This window comes from Phoca vitulina, unplaced genomic scaffold (assembly GCF_004348235.1).
Source record: "Phoca vitulina isolate PV1807 unplaced genomic scaffold, GSC_HSeal_1.0 scaffold6, whole genome shotgun sequence".
Taxonomy (NCBI): domain Eukaryota; kingdom Metazoa; phylum Chordata; class Mammalia; order Carnivora; family Phocidae; genus Phoca; species Phoca vitulina.
Genome location: NW_022589709.1, coordinates 67,756,892 through 67,780,450, shown reverse-complemented (window position 1 = coordinate 67,780,450; position 23,559 = coordinate 67,756,892). Strand labels below are relative to the sequence as shown.

General features: G+C 44.1%; 1 protein-coding gene across 1 annotated transcript; it reads right to left on the bottom strand.

Moving 5' to 3' along the window:
* Positions 1–252: 252 nt before the first annotated feature.
* Positions 253–2,422, bottom strand: CCNO (cyclin O). Its single transcript, XM_032404414.1, has 3 exons — positions 2,036–2,422; positions 1,227–1,412; positions 253–738 (listed from the first exon to the last, which is right to left on the bottom strand). The coding sequence occupies exons 1-3, from the start codon at positions 2,420–2,422 to the stop codon at positions 253–255; spliced, it is 1,059 nt and encodes a 352-aa protein (XP_032260305.1).
* Between the last annotated feature and the right edge of the window lie 21,137 nt (positions 2,423–23,559).

The window sequence follows — 23,559 nt, the reverse complement described above, 5'->3', positions numbered from 1 at the left end:
GGCAACAGTAGCATCAGACAAACCAAAACTGATAGCCTGTTTATTGGGGAAAGCCTCGGGTCTCTCAGGTGCACTTAGCAAAATAAATAAACGAGGAGACGCTACTATCGTACACTATTTACAACCTGCAGGACGACCTCGGGACCAACTGGGAGCCAGGAACCCCTCTTATGGGCCAAGACCGCACTCTTTCACAACAATGGGAGAGGTCCAGCAGCCGGGCCGGGGTAGACAAAAAACCAAAGGTGTATTTCATTTCAATTTCGGCGACAGGCTGCACTTCTCGCGTATCTGGAAGGGCAGCATGTGAGTCAGGGAGGTCTCGTTTATGGCCACCAATAGCTGCAGCTTGCCCAGGCAGTCCTGCAGTGCGGCCTCGGGGTGCCCGCCTAGGCTCAAGTCCACCGGGCGCGGGAGCTGTAGCATACGGTCGGCCAGCGCCAGGCAACAGATGGCCAGCAGGGAGGGAGTGTAGCTGGCGAAGGCATAGTCGGCCAGGCTCAGCTCCGCCAGCCCGCGCGCCAGGGCTTGAGCCTCCAGGGCTTCCGCGACCTCAGCCTGCCCGGCCTCCACACGCGCGTGCGTGAAATGCTCCAGGAAGAAGCTGATGGTTGGCGCGCCCAGGCTGAAGTGCAGTTTGTGCAGCACGATGCACTCGAGGTTGCAGAGTTGCTGCCGGGAGAAGGCACCGCAGCACAGGGCCAGGAGCTGCTTCACACGCGGCGGGTGCACCTCCACCTGCAACACAGGGGCGCTCAGCCCCCGCAGCGCGGCATCCAGGGCCAAGGCCCATCCCAGGGTCAAACCCGGGAGAAAACCAGGACTCCCCCCATCCCTTCCAGCGAGACAGCTGGGCCTTCGCCTCTCCGTTACTTCCACTTTAATCACCTGGGGTGTACTTCCAGCGCAGTTTCTCTAACTACTGTCCAGCTAAAAAAAGGTTTGAGAAATTTTAAATATTTCCCCCCCCGGAGTCTAGAATAGCAGGGCTACAAAGAGCTGTTGGGATTTACTTTTGGGACTGACTTCTGCCTATTTCTTTAGGGGCCGGGTGAAAGGACTGTTAGTAGGGAAGTGGGAGCTATTGTGAAATTAAAGCTGTGGGATGTATACGTTTGCAAATGCATGACAGAATGAATTCGGAGAGCCCAGCACTAAATCTTGTGCGCTGGAAAGCCTGGTGGTGGCCAAAGGGTGGCTGTCCCCCAGACCCCGCGTGGAGGTACCTGTTTGCAAGCGATGAGCAGGGACGTGACCCCAAGCAGCTGGAAGCAGTCTGCAGCCACAGGCGTGGTGGTAAGAAAGCGGTCCAGCGTATTCACCGTCAGGCAGAGCGATTCGAAGGAGAGGTGGAACTGGCGGTGCACCGGGATCAGCCAGCTAAGCAGCTTACAGCGGGATTCCGCCGTGACCTGCGCGGAGGATCGTGGGAGGAGGACCCGTTGAGCCGCGGGCAAAGAGGGTCTGCAGAAGGAACCTGCCAAGAAAACTCAGGGAGCCTCTCTGGAGGAAGGCACAAAAAGGAAAAACTTAAAAGCGCTGGAAACTGGGAAACACTGGGACGGCGCTGCTGCGCAAAGAGCAATGGTCTGGCAAGGAGCCGGAACCCTTGGATTCGTACCTGGCCCTGCGCCGCGTGTGTATACACATTACCTTGTAATCCTCTTGTCAATTCAGTGAGGGGAGAGGGCCACCACTTTGCAGATGAAGAAATAAGCTCAGAATTGTTAAATCACTTGCCCGGGGTCGGGAGGAGTCCTGACTCGAACCTAGAAACTGTCTTCACTCCTCCGCCTTCTACCGTGCTCCCGCTAACCAGTATGGAAACTTCGGGCAGGTCACTTAAGCCATCTACGCCCCACTTTTCTCCATTTATAAAATGAGGCTGGTGGCCCGGCCCTCTAAAGCCCCTTCCCGCTCGGACCTCGAACCTCCGTGCCCCGGGGCGCGTCGGAGCGCAGACGGAGCCGAAGAGGAAAGAGCCCGAGAGAGAAAGAGGAGCGGGGGTGGGGACCTCGCTCTCCCAACGCCTCACTTGTGGCTGCCGCGCCAGCGACTCCCGCGGGTGGAAGTGGCTCTCCCGCGCCTTGCGGAAGACATAGCAGCTCTGACCGTAATCACGGAAGGTCTGTAGATCTAGCTGCACCAACTGCTGGGCAGGAGCGGGTAGGGGGCTGCAGCCTAGCGCCGCGGATGCTGCAGGACTGTCTGCCCCATCAGACCCGGAGCTGGGGGACTCGAACACGTCGCAAACACCGGAGTCTCCGGGGAGCGGGCACGGGTTCAGTGGCTGCAGCGGCTGTTTCCTCCGGAGGCGTGGACGCCTGCTCTTCTTCACCGGGGCGCGGAGGTTCTGGTCGTTGTCCCGCTTCCCAGCCCGGGCGGCGGGACTCACGAGACTGGTGGGGCAGGGGGTCACCATGGTGCAGCCTGGTGGCCGCCCTACGACTCCTCGCCTGCGACAAACCGAAGGCGCGCTCCAGAGTACGAAGTAGGCTGCCCAGAGCCGCGGCGAAGCCCTAAGTACTCGGCGGGCGCCTTCCCCCTACCACACCCCCGGCTTCTCACTGGATGATTACTGAGCCGCACGAGGCCGCACTTTCCCGGCCAAAGAACCGCTTGCGAGCAAGCTGCTGGCGGGGTGTAGCCTGCGCCGCCGGCAATGGAGAGGAGGAGCTACGCCCGGCTGAGCGCACCCGCCTTGCACTGCTGGTTCCGCGCGCGTCCCGCGTTACCCAGGTAACGGAGACGGGGTTGCGGCGAGAGCTGCGCGCGCGGCCGGGGGTGGGGCGGCGGCTCGCGGGAGTGAGCGCCGAGTCCCGCCGAGGGGCGGGACTGCTCGGGGGAAAAAAGATTCTCGCGGCCGCCATCTCCGCGTCCTGGTCCAGATAGTCTCGAAGTGCGATCACCCTTCAGGCCGACTATAATCCAGGTCGGTAATTTGGTAAAGATCAGTTTCCGACCTTTCAGAGCTCCAACGAGAATTCTGTCAGGACAGGAGTTTTCCTCGGTGATCCATACAAGCAATAATTCTAATTCGATTGCTTTTGTAATTTTTGTTTGAGGCAGGACCCTAGGATCCAGTATCCCTCCTAGCGCTGGTCTCGGGTAGCAGAGCCTCCACAGGTTCTTCTGCGCTGTGTATCTGGGAGCTAGTCCAGCCTCCCAGGCAGGTACTCGTGCGCGAAACAAAAGACTGCCCCGTGCCCCTCAGACAGCAGGTCTGAACTCCTGTAACCCTTGCTCCACACTTGCCCCACCAAACCAAGTAAACGGAGCGGTTTAAGGATATAACATGGTCGGAGCGTTGCATTGCTAGCTTGATCGAATTGCTCAATCGGCCTCTTCTGTTTTAGGTCATTAGCTTCTAATCCTCTGCCACGGGTGGCTCACCCTTCCTTGGTTATTCCCTGCTCTCCGTTTCTGCTCCTTCAGAAGTTCACAAAAGTAGAGCTGGAGCGGGGGCGCCCAGGTAGGAGAGACTGGGCTGGACGAGGCAGTTTCCTCAGGACACTGCTGGTTTAGAACCTAGCCTCCTGCACTGGTAGAAGCTGGCGGCCTAAGCCTGAGTGAGTCTTCCTAAGGGGCACAAGTAGTATCTAGTCAGCCTTACAGGGAGGTCTCAGTGGCAGGAAACCCTCAGCCTGATGAACTTTCCAGAGGCACTCCCAGAAGTGAGCTTGTTAGGTGTCCCAAGAGCAGGTTCAACCATTCCCACCTGATTTCAGAAGAAAGCTGACAAATTTATGTCCTCAAATTGAAATCCCTGTCCCCAGAACTTTAGTTGGGTGTGGGGTGTTGTCTCTTAGAGATGCAGGAAAGAGAAAAGAGATGGATTTGGAGTTCTGGTCAGTTTTATTCCTATTTCCCTGTAACTCTAAGCAAGGTCTTTAGTCTTTAGACCTAAATAGTTTCATTTGTCACTTGAGAGATTAGCTAAGAACCACCTGTCTTTCAAGATACAGGTGCCAGGACTTGCTGTCTCCTCTCAAGCTATTGTTGGGGAACCATTATGGGGTGAGCAGTGAAATCTGTGGAGAGGGGTCAGCTGTCAGACTTTTTCCTTGAGAAGCTTTCTGGATGAGGAGGAAGGACCTAGGAATCCCGATTCTTCTCATCGGCCCAGATGGCCGTGCAGGCCAGTGAAAAGAGCACAAAGTCAACTCCCAGGGTCAGAATTGTCACTCCCATTTATTGGTCATCATGGGCTGGCTGTTTACCTTCTTGGAGTCTCTGTTCCTCATTTGTTAAAAGTGGTTATTAATACTTGCCTTGAGGACCAAGTGAAATATGTCAAAAGCTCAAAGTCCTTTTTAAATATAAAACAGGGGGGTTACATTAAAGCCTCCGTTGGGAAGTCAATATTCTCACCCTGGAGATATTCTGAAAAAGCAGAAAGATCATTTTATCCCCCAGTGGATGTGAGGCTAGTGTCTGTAGTTAGAGTTAACTCCCAACAGAGGGTGCCTGAGCTTTGTACTGATGGGTCTACACCTCGGTATTTATGCCTGCCATGCCTGGTCCAAGACAGTGATCAGGGCTGCATGGGTCCTGGGGCTCCTGGCTGGCTTAGTCGGCGGTGCGTGAGACTCTTGATCCTGGGGGTTGTAAGTTCCAGCGCCAGGTGGGCTGTATAGCTTACTTAAAAAAAAAAAAAACTTTTTTTTTTTTTAAGATTTTATTTATTTGACAGAGAGACAGTGGGAGAGGGAACACAAGCAGGGGGAGTGGGAGAGGGAGAAGCAGCCTTCCCGCTGAGCAGAGAGCCTGATTCCGGGCTCGATCTCAGGACCCTGGGATCATGACCTGAGCCGAGGGCAGATGCTTAACTGACTGAGTCACCCAGGCTGCCACCCCCCCAAAAAAAACCTTAAAGAAAAAAAAAAAAAGAAAAGGCTGCGTGGGTCTTTCCCTCATAGAGCTGACACCCTACTGGGGGAAGTGAAGAACCATGTGACACATTTTAAAAATGATTATGATAGAGGATCTCCTGACTAAAATACAGGATACCCAGTTAAACAAATGTCAGATAAATTTTAGCATGAGTATGTCTCAAATATTGCATGGGACATTGCAGTACCTTGTATGTTCATTAAATGTTTAGACTTTACCGTAAGCCATTGAAGAAGACTTACCAAAATAGAATCTGTCTTTTGTTTTAAAAGATTATTCTGGCTGACGTGTGAAAAATGGATTGTAGGGGACAAGAATGGAGGCCATTTAGGTGCAGTATTTGTGGTATGAACAATACGGTGCAAGTTAAGGCCGTCTTATTTTCCCTATGAAGGGTCTTTAAAGTTAATTTCTTTTCTAATCTCTCTGGGACTTGGGTGCAGTGCCCCTTTAAGGCACTAGGTAAATCTAAAATACTTCAAAGGTGTAGAACCTAATTAAACCCAGGCATCTGTAATGAAAGCTGCTTAACCATGATTTGACCCTGCTTATTTTCAGGTGTGATTTTTGAAATCTGCAGGATGAATAATGGAACTGAAGTTATCTTGTTTGTTTTTCTTTCCAGTCTGGCACTCAAGCTTCAGTCAAAAGCCCTCACCGTCACCCTGTCCCAACTCTTGGACTCTGATTGAGGTAGGAAGAATACATTTGCTAACAGTACCTTGGTTAGCAGAGTAAGTGCGTTGGACTTGGTACCTAGGGGTGGACAGCTTTGTTAGTACCTCAAATGATCCTTAAGCTCACTTTTGATTTTAAGTCACTAAAATTTATATGTCACTAAAGATTGTATTTACTTAAGACTATTTTCTATTAATGTATTTAAGTGCCCAGATTGAGAAGTATTTAAGGTAAAGTCTGACAAGTTTTTCTGGTATTTAGTAAAGAGCAGGAATTTTCTTTATTCTTTTTTTTTCTTTTAAGGATTTTATTTATTTGAGAGAGAGAGAGAGAGAGAGAGCATGAGTGGAGAGAAGGAGCGGCAGACTCCCTGCTGAGCAGGGAGCCTGATGCTGGGCTCCATCCCAGGACCCTGGGATCATGACCTGAGCTGAAGGCAGACGCTTAACCGACTGAGGCACCCAGGCGCCCCAAGAGGAGGAATTTTCAACACAGTTTTTAACGCCAAACATTTGACTTGCACATCTAAATGTCCACTAGTATCGGCACCTGGGGAAAAGGCCATCTCTTGATTACCTGCCTTTCTGCTGCTTTGCCACTTGCCAGTTCACCAAGAGCTCAGTGCACACACTCAAGTGCGTTGCTGCTTCCCTCATGCACACAGGTGCTTTTTCTCCCGACTCACACCCACCAGTGGCATTCTGCCTGGCACAGGTGGTAACCATGTAGTGGTGATGAGCTTCCGCTCTGGAGTCACCTCCTGGATCCTCATCCCAGCTCTGCAGCACACAAGCTCTGCAAACTTGGGCAAGTTACTCAACTTTTTTATTCCTCTGTTTCCCTAGCTGTTAAAAAAATGGAGTGATAAGAGTCTCCTGTAAAACTGTGAGGATTAAATAAGGCACATAGTGCATGCATGAGTGCTCAGTATGAGTTAGCTGCTGCTCCAATTATGTTTTTCTCTAGCTAAGGTATGTGTCTTTCTGCTAACCAGTGTAGCTAAAATAGTACCTGCTCTAATTTTGCTGATCGACATACATATATGATCAGAATTGGACATTGAGAAGAAGTCAAAGAGTAGTAAGCACAGTAGCATTATGCCTGAGGCCAGTCCAGTCCCCAGCTCTTCTGAAATATGGGAGACTAAGTGACTTGTTTCAGTGAGCCTTGAAAGAATTTCTTCAAACCATGATGATAGCCTAATGCTCTCTTTGCTGCTTTCCCTTTAGATGCTAGAATTGCCCATGTAGATCAGAGGTGTCAGGAGGGAGCAGTTCTCATAATAATTCACTCAAAACAAAAATGCAAACTAAAACTATCATGAGATATTATCTTGTACGTAATCTGATTGATAAAAGTTCATACTTTTGATAAGAGGATGCAGGGAAATAGGCCTCCTGTGTTTTTGGTGACAGTGTAAGTTGGTACAGCTGTTTTGGAAGATAATTTGGCAAGATTTATAAACATTTAAAATGAACATAATCTTTAACTCAGCATTTCTATTCCTGTATAATTATTCCATATCAATGCAAATTTACTTTATAAAAGGGTATTTATCACAGTGGCCATATTAAAAGCAAAACATTGATTGTCTTCAAAAAAGGACATCTAAAACAGAATATTATGTGACCACTAAAAAGAACGAGGCAGATGTTTATGGACTGATGTGGAAGGATTTTCAAAATACCGTGTTAAATAAAATAAAGCAAGGTGCAAAGCACTATGTCAAATATGTTGTCACTGTGTAAAAAAAAAGAATACATACTACATACATATATCCTTATATACGCATAGAATCTCCCTGGAAAGATAGGCAAGAAACTGGTAACACAGGTTGCCATTGGGAAGAAGATGTGGGAGACAGAAATAGAGAGGGAGGGACTTCCTATTGTACTTTCATTGACTTTTTGAATTTTGAACTCTATGTATGTGTTACCTCTTTTTAAAAATAGTGTTTTTCATATGCAGAGGGTTGAAAGCTAGAAATCAAGGAACCCAGGTAAGTCCTGAAAAATGGTGATTGCTATTACATGTGGACATCAGATGGAGTGGTTGGAATAGGACAGGATCTGATCTGTTGTTTTGGAAGTTGGATTGTATCAGTGAACAGAACAAACGGCCCTGTCTTCGCAGAGCTTCTGTGGGGTGTGGCAGTGCAGGGAGAGAGAGAGGATAGAGGGACTGGGACGCTGGGAGTGCCGGAAGCAGGCTGCGTTATTTAATATGTTGGTCAGATAAAGCTCACAGGGAAGATGGGGGCAGAGAACTCGAGGAGGTGGGGGAGTTGGCCACATGGGCATCTGGGGGGAAAGCATCCTAGCCAGAGAAAATAGCAGTGCAAAGGCCCTGAGGCATGAACAGGTCTGCCCTGTGGAGGAAGAGCAAGGAGGCCAGTGTGGCTGGAGTAGGAGTGAAAAGGAGAGCAGCTGATGATGTCAGAGAGGTAATGGGGCCAGATCACATAGGGCCTTGTTATTGCTAGCAGTCATATGTCGTAAGACTTCTTATGCTTTGTTACGGTGCACTTTTATTTATTGTAGCATTTAACCATCACCTCAACCATGTGAGATAGGCACAGTTATTGTCCCCATTTTACAAAATGAGAGAATCTTCAGCAAGGATAAGGAGCTTGCTTGAAAATACACAGCTAGTAAGTGGAAAACTAGGACTTAAACCCAAGGCTGTGATTCTAGTCTGGACATTCATCCCTATGCTGTTCTGTGTTTACTAAATGTTAAGAGAGAACCAAGAAAAGGCTTTGAGTCCACCCTTGGGCCACTGCTTAGAGAGGAGAGTAAAGCTGAGGGGACAGAGCTGGTTGAACTTTCTTAGAAAAACCTTGGAGGCTCTGTGGTGTAGTTTAGCAAGGCAGGCAGACTTCCCTGCCCCGAGTATGTGCCAGGAGGTACAAGTTGAGCTAGAATCAGGAGTGGGGAAAAGAAGTACGGCTTCGAGGCTAAAGGAAGTGTGAAGGCATTTGGAGTGTGATGACCACAGACTGTGTCTAATTTCTATGAACCAGCCTCCTCTTGGGAGATGATTACATGAGAAAGTGACAGTTGACTTAGTTTCTCACAGAGAGCACAAGTTTCAGTTGTCTGGAGAGGGCAAGTTCGGTTATTTGGTAGCCTTGCTGGGAGTGCAGAGAAGGTCTCAGAAAGCAGACTGGCCTGAAGAGTGAGGGAAACTGGTGGCTTTATACTTAAGTAGTGACTGATAGGCTGTTCAGAAGTTCAGCTTTCCGGGCGCTTGGGTGGCTCAGTCGGTTAAGCATCTGACTCTTGATTTTGGCTCAGGTCCTGATCTCCAGGTTGTGAGATGGAGCCCCGTGTCATGCTCCCCAGTCAGCGGGGAGTCTGCTTGGGTTTCTCTCACTCCCTCTGTCCCTCCCCTCCCCCTGTACTAGCTCGCTCTCTCGAATAAATCTTAAAAAAATAAGTTCAGCTTTCGTTCCACCTCCCGTTCTTGGTGTGAACATATATATCAAATGAAGTAGTAAATCTAAGACAAACCAGCAACGGAAAATTTCTAAAAAAGATCTCCTGTTACTAGACTATAACTGTACGGAGATATTGTAGTTGTCTGTCTCTGTTCTTCCAGAGGGTAGGACACACAAGGCCCCTGCTTGCATAGAATGGGGAGGGGAGAGGCTGAACACAAAACAGTAAACAAAATATAAACGTTTCCAGACCATACATAGTAAGTTCTGCACAGAGATTTGTGTGTGCAGGCCTAGAGTGTGGATGGACGGGTACTTTAAACTGGATGGTCGGGGGTGCCCCTTTGAAGAGCTGTTCCCCTGTACTGCTTGCGTTCACAAGTGAAAATAAGTCTTTTTCTTTTATTGTTGTGCAAATCCATTCCCTAAGCGGGATTTCTCATAATACTGCTTACGTTGATATATCATTGTTTGGGGAGCAGTATTTTCTGGTGGGGAGGGACTCCTACAAAGGTTTAGATTATAATAGTTAAATGCTCCTAAAGTAGTTCTCCTGAGGTGATTTGTGAAGAAGTGAGCACGAGGTAGCCCCACTGTACACAGTGCATTTTTCCCAACCAAATGAAAGATAAATCTCCTACATCTGTTTGTTGGTGTTGCTTTTATTATTTTAAATGATGAGGCTGCAGCCTGCAGAAAGGTCTTCTTATGCCCCGTGGGGCATCCTCTGTTATAATAACCTCAGGCTTCTCTGTTAAACAGGGGAGATCTACCCCGTCTTTTCTTTCTCTACCACACAGAAAACAAAGAGGGCAGCCATTAGTATCTTCAGACTATGGTAAAATAACCCCCTGTCCCAAATGTAAAGCAAAGCTGGTCCTATTGAAAAACAACAAAGGGAAAAGCTGAAGGGCACCGTATGTAATGCACCTGCTTGAATGTCAAATCACAGGGTGCGGATCAAAACAGAGCAGCTGTTGAGGGCTGCCTAGTCATATGTTTCTTAGAATTTATGAGAAAAGGCACCAAGGGCCTGCAGTTAACAAAAGCTCTTAGCAAGTAGCAGGGTAGGTTGCCCTGTTGAGAGGCAGGATCCACTCTCTAGGAGTGTTCAGCTATGTAGATTTGAAATGAATGGATGCTGTGGCTGGATTTTTTTTTTTTTTTCTTTCCATGTGGCAAGTCTGGATGCTAAAGTTGTATCCTTCAGGAACAATGTTTCCTGGTACTTGGGAGAGACGGACAACTGTTTAGTTTTCCTCGGCATTATAACCCACATTTCTGTATTACTATTTTTTTTTTTTTAAATGTTTTTTTTTTTTTTTTTTAAAGATTTTATTTATTTATTTGAGAGAGAGAATGAGATACAGAGAGCATGAGAGGGGGGAGGGTCAGAGGGAGAAGCAGACTCCCTGCTGAGCAGGGAGCCCGATGTGGGACTCGATCCCGGGACTCCAGGATCATGACCTGAGCCGAAGGCAGTCGCTTAACCAACTGAGCCACCCAGGCGCCCCTCTGTATTACTATTATATCTGCTGTTTCTCTTTCAGCTTGGAGGAATATATGTGTGAACCACTTAGGAATCATCTGTTTTGTTCCAGACTTTGTGCTCTCCTGTATTCTAGATTGTAACATTAACTTTTAACTCAAAGACCAATTGGAGGTTTTATTTTCGGTGAAATGCACAAAACAGTTTTAACAGGGAACTGTGAAAAATATTTTCACCAAAGTTAAACATTTAGAGAATGTGCCTGACTTACTTTGGTGATGTACAATCACTCTAAAATATGTAGTCCTCCTGGGAAGAGCAATGACAGTCGAATGCACCCCTTGTTCCAAAATAGCAATCAGAATACTCACTGTAAGAGTACATTTCATCAATCAGTGTTCATTCAGTGTCTGCTCTGAGCCTAGCCCATTGACTTTTTCATCAGTGACATTTATTGTATATTCCTGATTAGAAAATTAATCCCAGTTTGTTACAATAAAATTAGAAAAAAAAAATTTTAAGATTTATTTATATATTTTTGAGAGAGCAAGAGAGGGCGACAAGGGGAGGGACAGAGGAAGAGGGAGAGAGAGAATCCTCAAGCAGATTTCCCACTGAGCGCAGAGCCCGAGACACAGGTTTCTTTCTCAGGATCCTGAGATTGTGACCTGAGCAGAAATTAAGAGTCAGCTGCTTAACCGACTGAGCCACCCAGGAGCCCCCAAATAGAAATTTTTTATATTGAATAGAGAATTTTAGAGAATATTTTAGAGAAATAGAGAAAAAAATTTCCTGTTTTTATAATAGGAAACACTAACATTGTGGTATGTACTCTTTCAGTACGTATGTGTATATTTAAACACACAACATATATATATATATATGTATATATATATATAATGTTTTTATATAAACTTTTTAAAAAAGTTTATTTTTAGTAATCTCTACACCCAATGTGGGGCTTGAACTCATGACCTCGAGATCAAGAGTCGTGTGCTCTTCTGACTGAGCCAGACAGGCACACCTATTATATGTACTTCTTATTGACAAAATTAGGCTTTACATAACAACTAAACCTAATTTTAATGGCTGAATGCAACAAAGTTGAGTTTCTTGCTCTCAGCCTAGTCCTTGCAGGTCAGGTTGTTGTGGTCAGCTTTCTTTCAGCAATGAGTTAAAGATCAAAGCTGCTTCTTCTAGTTTGAAAATCACCATCTTTAGAGTTGCGTGCTATCAGCCATGTGCATAGGAGAGGTAACTTGGTAAACTTGCAGTGGTTCTTTACTGCCTAAGATTGGAATGTGACACATTTTTACTCACATTCCCATTGATAAATACAATCACATTGATCCCAACCTAATCCAATGGTGATTGGGAATACAGTCTCCTTGTATATCCAGAAAGAGGAAACAGTGTAGCCCATGTATTGCATTGTCTCTGGCCCATCTCCTTTATCTCATTTAACATTGTATCATGGCATTTTTCCCCAAATCATTAATTATCCGTCAAAATCATGATTTTTAGTAGCTACAGAGTTTTCCATCACATGGACGTACCATTCTTTACTTAGTTAAGAATTCCAAGAAGTTTTGGATACAGTGACTTACATCCCTTGCTCCACAGTGATTTTCTGAAGTTTGGCAGTTAGACTGTTAGTTCCCTTTGAGATGTCTAGTTTGTTGGCATTTATTTAGAAATGTTAGGATGCTAATGTTAAAACTGCAAAGGAAAAATTTCTCTCTGCCTTAGCACAAACTTCTACAGTCTGCAACCACAAGCAGAGGGACAAAGCGACTTAGGTCCCCAGATACCCCATCCTTTCTATAAATGGAGTGTTTCCCTCCCTTATTACCCTACTATTGTTTCTCTTCATTCATACCCAGTGTATTTCCTTCTTTCCTAGGCATTTTTTGTTTGTTTGTTTGTTTGTTTTTTTATTCCTTGAAACCCGTTAATCTTAGGTTTCTGCCGCTCAGTTTTTCCCAGTTTGCTCTACATTTCAGCTCCTTCCCCAACCCCTCCCCACCCCGCCCTCTCCAAGGTGCAGGGCTTGCCCGCCAGTGTTACCACTCCCCTTTGCCCATAGGGACTTTGGATGAACAGAGATGTTAGCCAGGTGGGGAGGAGAGAGGGCACGCACAACCAAGCTGAATAAGACTTGCTTATAGTAACTTTAAGCAGACGGTGGTTTGAAGCAAATTAATAATTCCATTGTGCAATTAAATATACATTGTGCATGTGTATCCCCACCAGTCTCCAAATTCTGTCTTCTACATAGAAATTAAGTAGGTGATAAAAATATATTATCCCCTCTCTGGCATTTTGGAAGAGTGCAGGCAGTTTGTCTTAGAATTCTTTATCTTAAAATGACTGGTTCTAAGTCAAAATCAGTACAACCTTTTGGTTTACTAAAGTGGGTTAGGAAAGAGAAAACATAGTGGATCAACATGCACAGCCAGCCCTGATTCTTTCTGGCCTTCGCTTCACACAGAGTCTGGGCACTGCACTTTGAGCCACAGCTACCTCACTCACCTTTTCTCTTTTGTTTTCTGGAGGCTAGGCTAAGCTCTTTTACAAGCAGCTTTTCTCAGTAACAGAGTGAAAAAGAATGTCCAAAGAACTGATATTTGAAAACTGGGAACACATGCTTTTACTAGGCACTGATGCTTTATTTTATAAATTCTAGGCTAGAGTTCTACTAATAGCTAGTTTGACTTTGTTCTGGCCTCATTGTCCCTAGATCAAGTATCCTAGTCATGTGAGGTCTCTATGCTAGAATGAATTTCACTGGTTAGGCAGGTACCCTACTCATTACCACAATTATATAGCAATTCCTTTTCTGTATGTTCTCAGAGATTCTTAACCTGAGGTTCAGGCTGCCCGAACCTAACTTTAAAATCTCTTTCTTCATCCCTTCTAGAAGTTCTTAAGGCTATCATCCCATAAGCCCTGCCCCTATCCTGGCCCTATTTTTCTTAGTCTCAGTTAGTTTGTCCAAACTAAAGCATACTTCCTAGCTAGTTCTTACGGTTGGCACTTCGGTGAAGTTGTCTTCTGCACCCTGTGAGTCTAGCTTTACACTAGATTGGTCTCCCTGGTGTCCCAAGTGGCATGTTTGACAGGGCTCTCTTCACTGGAATGCGCCTCTTATGTGAGTCAGCCGAAAATACTTTATCTGTTTCGGGTTTTTTTGAAATTTATTTAAGTGATTTCTATACCCAGCGTGGGGCTTGAACTCATGACGCCAAGATCAAGAGTTCTGTGCTCTGCCGACTGTGCCAGCCAGACACCCCACTTTATCTGTTTTTGTTTCAAATTCTTGCCTCCCTGGTGGATTTCTCATCAGGTTCTGGTTTCTTGGACAAAAAATACAATTTTCTCAACCCAGGTCCCAGTGAAAGGTCACATCTTTCTTAGTGTATTCATCTTCTTTTTCATTTGGGTAATTCATTATGATTCTCCCAGAGGAGTCACCTCTTCCCAGCATCTCATCACAGTTTTGCTTTGGTCAAATACTTGAAGGAGATAGTAGGAACAGATTCATCTACAGGTGAACTAGTTATTGCAGTTAGTAGACAAGGACTTTAAAATAATTATTTTAGGGGTGCCTGGGTGGTTTAGTCACTGAAGCATCTGAGTCTTGATTTTGGCTCAGGTTGTGACCTCAGGGTCATGAGATCAAGCCCTGTGTCGAGCTCTGCATTCAGCACAGAGTCTGCTTGAGATTCTCTCTTTCCTCTTCCTCTGCCCCTCCCCTGACTCATGCTTTCTCTAAAAATAAGCAAAGAAAGAAAATATTTTTTTAAAAGATAATTATCTTAAGTTTGCTAAGGAAAACAGAGGGCAAGATGAATAAAATGGGCAAAAGAGAATTTTTTGGGGGGCACCTGGGTGGCTCAATCGGTTAAGCATCCAACTCTTGGTTTCAGATTAGGTCATGATCTCCGGATCATGAGATCGCATGCTGGGTCAGGCTCCCTGCTCAGCCTGGAGTCTGCTTGGGATTCTCTCCTGCTCCCTCTGCCCCTCCCTGCCCGCTCATATGCTCTCTCTTAAAAAAAATTTTTTGGGGGTGCCTGGGTGGCTCAGTTGGTTAAGCGTCTGCCTTTGGCTTGGGTCATGATCCCAGAGTCCTGGGATTGAGCCCTGTATGGGGTTCCCTGTTCAGCGGGGTGTCTGCTTCTCCCTCTGCTTGTGCTCTCTTTCTCTCTCTCTCTGTCAAATAAATAAATAAATCTTTAAAAAAATTTTTATCAGACAATTGGAATCTATAAAAATAATCAAATGAGCATATTATAATTGAAAAATATCTAAAACTACAGTAATTAAATGACTTTAACAGCAGTTGGAATATAAGAAAAGATAGGATTAGAGGCGCCTGGGTGGCTCAGTCGTTAAGCATCTGCCTTCGGCTCAGGTCATGATCCCAGGGTCCTGGGATCGAGCCCCGCATCTGGCTCCCTGCTTGGCGGGAGGCCTGCTTCTCCCTCTCCCACTCCCCCTGCTTGTGTTCTTGCTCTTGCTATCTCTCTCTCTGTCAAATAAATAAATAAAATCTTAAAAAAAAAAAAAAAAAAAAAAGATTAGTGAACTTGGAGACAGTTCATTAGAAACTACCCAAACTGAATCACAGATAAAAAATATTGACAGGGGGGAAGCACAGAACATAAAATAACATGTAGGGTACAGAGAGTCTAACATGATGTGGGAAACAAAGGCAGAAAAAAAATTATTAAATTTCCTTACTACCTAGAGCCCATTGACAAGTCCTTGAAACAAGCAGAGAGACATTTCTCTAGGGACTCATCTGCCTCAATGTTAATACTTTGCTAAGGGCAAAAGGCAATCCTAGCCTGACCCCCGCCCCCCCCCCCCCCCCGCAACCTGGATCCTGTAAGTCCACTTTAATGTATAAAAATTCCTTTGGAAACTTCCTTTAACTCTAAACCCCCAAGATATGTGTTGACAATCATCCCCCAAACATATGGCCCACTGATATACATCTGAAGGGTCTCATGACTAAGGTTTTATTGGACGGTAATAAATGACCTTTTCCCAACAATAGCTAGCCCTCTCAAGGTCCTGGAAACCTTGCTTCCAAAATTCCTTAGAGACTTACGCTATCCCTAACCCCCTCCCAACTTGAGGGTATATAATGGGCCATTCCTCATGACCCCGGTGAAGCTTCTTCTGTTCACGGGTCCTGTCCCCATGCTTTAATAAAATCACCTTTTTGCACCACAGACATCTCAAGAATTCTTTCTTGGCCGTCGGCTTCGAACCCTAACGTCTTTACTACGTCATAACATACGTGAAGTTGGGGGAGGAGAGGAGAGAATGGTTATGAGGCATTACTTATAGAGATGATGCTTGAGAAGTTACCAAACTGATAGAAAAAGTTAACAGATTCCAGAAGCTCAGTGAACCTCAAGGAGGATCTGTATGTGTTAATAACAACAACAAACAACTCTAAGCACATCATAGTCACACTGCTTATGTCCAACAGTCAAGAGAAAAATCATAGAAGTAGAAATCTATGTGGTGGGAATGGAAGACATATTACCCTTCAAAAGAGCAAGAATAAGATTTATGGCTGACTTTTTAGTAGAACTCATGAAAGCCAAAGTACAATGGAATGGCATCTTCAAAGTGCTGAAAGAAAAAGCAAAAATTGCAAACCTAGAATTCTATATCCTGTTGAAGATACCACTAAAAAAGTGAAGGTGAAATAAAGATGTTTTCAGCCCAAAGCAGAGGGAATTCATCATCAGCACTGTACTATAAAAAATATTAGCAATTGTAATAATAATGTTTTGGTGTTTATTATGGATGTAGAAGTGAAATATGTGAGAACATATTTAACACAAAGGGTGAGAGAGAGTAAAATGAAGTTAAATGTTGCAAATATTGTCTTATTTGCAACCATGGGATTTTAATTTATGGAGGTAACTGAGAGACCACACAGAGAGTCCAGTGCCATTGGAAGATTTATTACATTTCCTGAAAGGGACACAGCATGCCATGCAAGTCCACATGGGGAGCACCAGGTTTCTGTCAGGAGGCAGAAGCAGGAATGAGGGGAAAGCCTACGTCAGAGACTTTATTGGGGTTTCCATGGGAAAGCAAGGCAGGGCCAAGTAAACAGTTTAGAGTTGGCTCCTTTGAAGAATTCCAGGGGGCGATGGGCTATACGGGTGGTCTCCAGTTGCCTGGTACCTGACCCCTGGGACGATTTAGGACAGAGGACATTTAGCTTGATGTGTGAGAGTTAGATAAAAGGGGTCCTTGGTATAAACTCAGGATTGGTTTATTTGCATATGAAAGGGGTGATCCTGGCTAAGCCCCTTTCTATGGCCAAGAATTGGCCAGCCTTGGGAGGTGCACTCTCTCCTTGGTCGACAAGGGTTTTAAGTTGTCAAAACATCACAATATTCAGAAAATAGAAAACATGGTTAATAATTAATATTAATTAATAAACAATAATCATGTATTGCTCAGGAAGTGGTAAGTGTTATAGTTTAAGATAGAATGTAGGAAGGCAAGGAAGCATACTTCATATCTAGAGATGTGTTGTCCGGTATAGTAGCTACTAGTCATCTGTAGCTATTTATATTTAAATTAATTAAAATTACATAGAAGTAAAAATTTAGTTCGCGTTAGTCACATTAGCCACATTCAAGTGCTCAATAACCACATGTGGCTAGCGGCTACCACATTGGAGACAGCAGATACAGAACATTTTCTTTTTTTTTTTTTTTAAAGATTTTATTTATTTGACAGAGAGAGACACAGCGAGAGAGGGAACACAAGCAGGGGGAGTGGGAGAGGGAGAAGCAGGCTTCCCGCAGAGCAGGGAGCCCGATGCGGGGCTCAATCCCAGGACCCTGGGATCATGACCTGAGCCCAAGGCAAATGCTTAACGACTGAGCCACCCATGCACCTGAGACAGAACTTTTTTATCAGTGTAGAATTTTAGTGCACTATGCTGCTTAGGGTAATCACTAGAAGAATACAAAACAGTTTAGGTTAATAGAGTAGATAAATGGAGTAAGAACAATCCTTGATTAATGTAATCGAAATCAGAATAGAATGGGAAAAGGAACCAAGAGCTTAAAGGACAGCTAGAAAACAAATAGCAAGATGGTAGACTTAACTCCACACCTAAAAAGACTTCAACACTTGAGTTAAAAGGCAAAACTGAAAGCGATAGAACTCAAGAGTAGTGGCGCCCTCTGGAGCCGGATGGGAGGCATTGACTCGGAAGGAGCAGGATAGTACAGCGGTGCGTTCTAGTTCTGGTGAGCCAGTTACACTCTGGGGCGGGTGGGAGGTTTACCTTCTTCACTTTCCATGCTCTCTTTAATAGACCTTCAGTACTATTCTTGTCATTAAATGTTCTATAAGGAGTATCACCTCACCTTTTCCTTTTGGGAATGTTAACAGAAGATTGAAGTTGTGGAAGAAAAAAGTTTCTGTGACTTTTTTTTTTTTTTTTGCAAACACATGCTGTTGGCTGTGTGGGGAACTTAAGGTGGAGGACTCTGAGCTTGTACCCTCAGTCGACACCCTCAGCATTGTCAGATTAGGGTCACGTGGCTTCATTTTTGGTCACGGGATAATTTTCTACTGGTGGGTGAAGACCAAAGACCTTGTGATCACTCAGAGCTAGATGCTTCTCGGACAACATTTTTAAAATTCATACCAACATTTCCTTGTTCGGAGTGTGTTTCTAGCCTTCTTCTCAATGTCCTAGTTCTTGTTCAACTTTTACCTCTCCCTTTGCAAACCCCATTCATTCTGTTAGCTGTTTGCTGGGCACTTTTTGGGCTTGGATTCTTTTGAGAATAATAGGGCAGTGCCAGGACTCCAGATTTTTCACTCCCAAACCTGCTCTATCCACAACCATCCTTGAATTGTCTCTGTGTTTCATACCTCACAGCCAAGCCTTGAGCACATTCCATCACCCGTATCTTCTAGAATCATTGTTATTCGCCATATCCAGGGCTGCCACCCTGGTCCCGGCCGCCACCATCTCTGATTTCAGTAGCCTCCTGAAGAGTCTTCCAGTTTCTCCCTTGTCCCTTGCCATTTATTCTACACAGTGGCCTGTGTGGTCCTTCTAATTTCCAAGTCAGATTATTTTACTCTCTTGCTCAGAACCTGCTAGTGGCTCCTCACTTCACTTAAAAGAAAAGCCAAAGTCCTTATAGTGGCATGCGAGGCCCCATGTGATGGGGCCAGCCTGACCCCTGACGTCTCCTAACGCTCTCTCCCTTGATCTCTCAATTCCAGCCCCACTGGCTGACTTACAGACCCTTGACTCCACCAGCCCATTTTCTTGCCCTAGAAGTTTCCTCTACTTGGACTTCTCATCAACCGTGTCTTCGTGGCTAGTTCTCTCCCCTTTTTCAAGGCTTTGCTCTGTGGCCATCTCAGGAAGGCTTCCCTGACCACGCTATTTAAAACGAAATCCTTCCTTTCTACTCCCCACCACTGCACTCCTGTCTCTTCTCTGCCCATATCAGCTGACATGCTGTTGGTCTGACTGGTTTATCATCCGTCTCCCTCTCCCAGAATCCCTGATGGAAGAGATTTTTGTCCTTTTTTCCCACTGCTCTATGGCTAAGACCTGCCACAGTCCCTGGAAACGCTCTGTAAATCTGCTCAACACTTTGATGGCTCGGTGCCTGGTGCTGGGTGCCCAGGAAGTGTGTATTGAAAGAATGGCAGTGTAGTTGCTTTCTGACCAATCTTCTTGCCTTTTTTCTATCTTTAATTCATCCCTTACCACTGTTACTTATTCTTCCTTAATATGAAACAAACTGTACATAAATGCAAAACCCATATTGAATAAAACATACAAATTCACCCTGTTGAAGTGTATGATTCAGTGGTTTTTAGAGTTGTGTAACTTCCATCACAATCTGATTGTGGAACATTTGCATTTCCCCGGAAAGAAACACCATTCCCCTTTACACCCAGCCTCTGGAAACCACTAATGTACTTTCTGTTTTTATGAATTTGCCTATTCTGGGCATTTTATACAGATAGAATCATATCATAGGTGATCTTTTGTGACAGGCTTCTTTCGTTTAGCGTGTTTCTATGGTTCATCCATGTTTTAGCATGCATTTAGGACCCTGTTCCTTTTTATGGCCAAATCATATTCCATTGTATTGATGCAGCATATTGACAGATTTTTTTAAAATTCATTGATCACCTGATAGACATGAATTGTTTCCACTTTTTGGCTTTTGTGAATAATGCTGTTGTGAATATACATATACAGGTTTTTTTAAAAATTGAAGTATAATTGATACACAGTATCTTACTAGTTTCAGGTGTTTATCATAGTGACTTGATATTTTTATACATTATGAAATGACCCCGTGAATAAGTATAGTTATCATGTCACTGTACAGACTTGTTACAATATTATTGACTGTATTCCCTATGCTGTACATTGCATTTCCTTGACATTTATAACCATAAGTTTTTACCTCTTAATCCTCCTCCCCTATTTCACTTGCCCTCCCAACTCCTTCTTCTTATGGTAACCAACAGTTTGTTTCCTGTATCTGTGCGTTTGTTTCTGTTTTGTTTTTTTAGACTCTACATGTAATTGAAATCCTGTTGTATTTGTCTTCCTCTGTCTGGCTGATTTCACTTAGCGTAATACCCTCTAGGTCTATCCATGTTGTCATGAACGGCAAGATCTCATTCTTTTTTTGTGGCTGTGAGTATTCCATTGTGTATATACGTACCACATGTTCTTTGTCCATTCCTCTCGTGATGGACACTTAGGTTGCTTCTGTATCTTGGCTTTTGTAAATAATGCTGCAGTGAACAGAGGGATGCATATATCTCTTCAAATGGGTGTTTTCATTTTCTTCAGATAAATACCCCGATGTGGAATTGCTGGTCATATCATGGTTGTAATTTTTGAGGACCCTCCATACTGTTTTACCTACTGGCTACACCAACTTCCATTTCCATCAACAGTGTATGAGTGTTCCCTTTCCTCTATATCCTTGCCAACAGTTGTTATTTTTTAACTGTTTGATAATAGCCAATCTGATAGGTGTGAGGTGATACCTCATTGTGGTTCTTCTTGTGCACTTCTGTGGTGACTAGTATGTTGAGCATCTTTTCATGTGTCTGCTGGCCATCTGGATGTCTGTTTTTGGAAAAACGTCTATTCAAGTCCGCTGCCCGTTTTATAGTTGTTTGATTGATTGGATACTAACCCCTTATCAGATGTATGATTTGCCAATATCTTCTCTCATTCAATAGTTTTTTTTGTTGTTATTGGTTTCCTTCATTGTTCAAAAGATTTTTCATTTGATGTAATCACATTTGTTTATTTTAGCTTTTGTTTCCCTTGCCTGGAGGGACTGTCCGAAAAAAATATTGCTGAGACTGGGCGCCTGGGTGGCTCAGTTGGTTAAGCGACTGCCTTCGGCTCAGGTCATGATCCCGGAATTCTGGGATCGAGTCCCGCATCGGGCTCCCTGCTCAGCGGGGAGTCTGCTTCTCCCTCTGACCTTCCCCCCTCTCATGCTCTCTCTCTATCTCATTCTCTCTCTCAAATAAATAAATAAAATCTTTAAAAAAAAAAATATTGCTGAGACTAATGGCAAAAAGCTTCCTGCCTGTGTTTTTTCTAGCAGTTTTATGGTTTCAGGTCTTTTTTTAAAGATTTTATTTATTTGACAGAGAGAGACACAGCAGACACAGAGGGAACACAAGCAGGGGGAGTGGGAGAGGGAGAAGCAGGCTTCCTGCTGAGCAGGGAGCCTGATGTGGGGCTCCATCCCAGGACCCTGGGATCATGACCTGAGCCGAAGGCAGACGCTTAATGACTGAGCCACCCAGGCGCCCCTGGTTTCAGGTCTTATATTCAAGTCTTTAATCCATCTTGAATGCGTTTCTGTGTATGGTGTAAGATAGTGGTCCCTTTTCATTCTTTTGCATGTTCGGTAATCTCAAAACCATTTACTGAAAAGACTGTCTTTTCCCCATTGTATATTCTTGCCTCTTTTCTCATAGATTAATTGACCTGGTAAGTGTGGGTTTATTTCTGGGCTCTCTATTCTATTCCTTTGATCTATAAGTCTGTTTTCTTGCCAGTACCATACTGCTTTGATCACTATAGCTTTGTAATATAGTTTGAAACCTGAGAGCTTGATATTTCCCACTTTATTCTTCTTTCTCAAGATTGCTTTGGCTGTTTGGGGTCATGTACAGCTTTTTGTGTGGGCATAGGTGTTTATTTCTCTTGGGTATATAGTTAGAAATGGAACTGCTGTTGGGTCATATGTTAACTCTTCGTTTAACTTTTTGAGGAACTGCCAAACTGTTTTCCAAAGTGGCTGCATGATTTTTATATTCCCCCAGCAATGTATGAGAGGTTCGTTTTCTCCAGATTCTCTCCAACACTTGATACTTTTTATAGTATCTGCTTTTTATAGTTATCTTAGTAGTGGCGAGGAAGTATCTCAGTATGGGTTTGATTCGAATTTCTCTATTAACACCCTTAAACATCTTTTCACGGGCTTATTAGCCATTTGTCTATCTTCTGTGGAGAAAAATCTACTCAAATCCTTTGTTTTCTTTATTGTGGTAAAAAAAACCACACACACAGAGGAGATATACCCTCTTAATAAAGTTTAAATACACACATACAGTATGAGCCACACTATAATACAGTGCTGTATAGCAGATCTGTAGAGCTTTTTCCTGTTATGTGATTGAAACTCTATACCATTGAACAGCATCTCCTCATTCCCTCCTCCCAGCCCCTGACAACCACCACTCTACATTCTGTTTCTGTCAGTTTGACTACTTTAGATACCTCATGTAAGGGGAATCATGCAGTGTTTGTCCTTCTGTGACTGGCTTATTTCACTTAGCCTAAAGCCCTCATTCTTTATTCATGTTGTCACATATTGCAGGATTTCCTTCTTTTTAAAAGCTGAAAAATAATACATGGTGTGCATTTACCACCCTTTCTTTATCCATTCATCTGTCAGTGAACATCTAGGTTGTTTCTACTTCTTGGTTGCTGTGAATAATGCTGCAGTAAACATGAGAGTACAAGTATCTCTTTGAGATCCAGATTCCAATTCTTCTGGATAAATATCCAGAAGTGGGATTGATGGTACATCATATGGTAGTTCTAATTTTTTAAGGAAGCTCCATACTGTTTTCCCTGGCATCTGCACCATTTTACATTCCCACCGTCAGTGCAGAGTTTGCAATTTTTCTGCATCCTTGCTCACAGTGGTAATTTTCTGTATTTTTTGTTTGTTTGTTTTTTTAAATAATGGCCATCCTAACGGGTGTGAGGTAATACCTCATTATGGTTTTGATTCACATTTCCCTGATGGTTAGTGATGTTGATCATCTTTTCATATACCTGTTGGCCATTTTTTGTCTTTGGAGAAATGTCTATTCAAGTCCTTTGCTCATTTTTAAAATCACGTTATTTGGGGTTTGTTACTGAGTTGTAGGAGTATTTACTGGTTTTGGAGATTAACCTCTTGTCAGATACATGGCTTGCAAATACTGTCTCCCATACCATAGGTTGCCTTTTATCTCTTTTGATTGTTTTCTTTGCTATACGGAAACTTTTAAAATTTGATGTAGTCCTACTCTGTATCTTTGCTTTCTTGCCTGTGTTTTTAGCATCCTATCCAGTGAATCATCTCCATTACCTGTGTTATGAAGCTTTCCCCCTAGTTTTCTTGAGGAGTTTTACAGTTTTAGATCTTATTCTGTCTTTAATCTATTTTTAGTTGATTGTTATGTGTGGTGGAAGATAGGAGTGCAGTTTCATTCTTTTGCATATGGATATCCAATTTTCCCAATAACTTCTGTTGAAGAGACTATCCTCTCCCTATTTAGTTTTGGCACACTTTTTGAAGGTCATTTGACCCTATAAGTGTGGATTTCCTTCTGTGCCCTCTATTCTGTTCTGTTGCTTTGTATGTCTGTCTTGGGTATCCCAGCATCACACTGTTTTGATGACCATAGCTTTGTAATGTTTAGAAATCAGAAG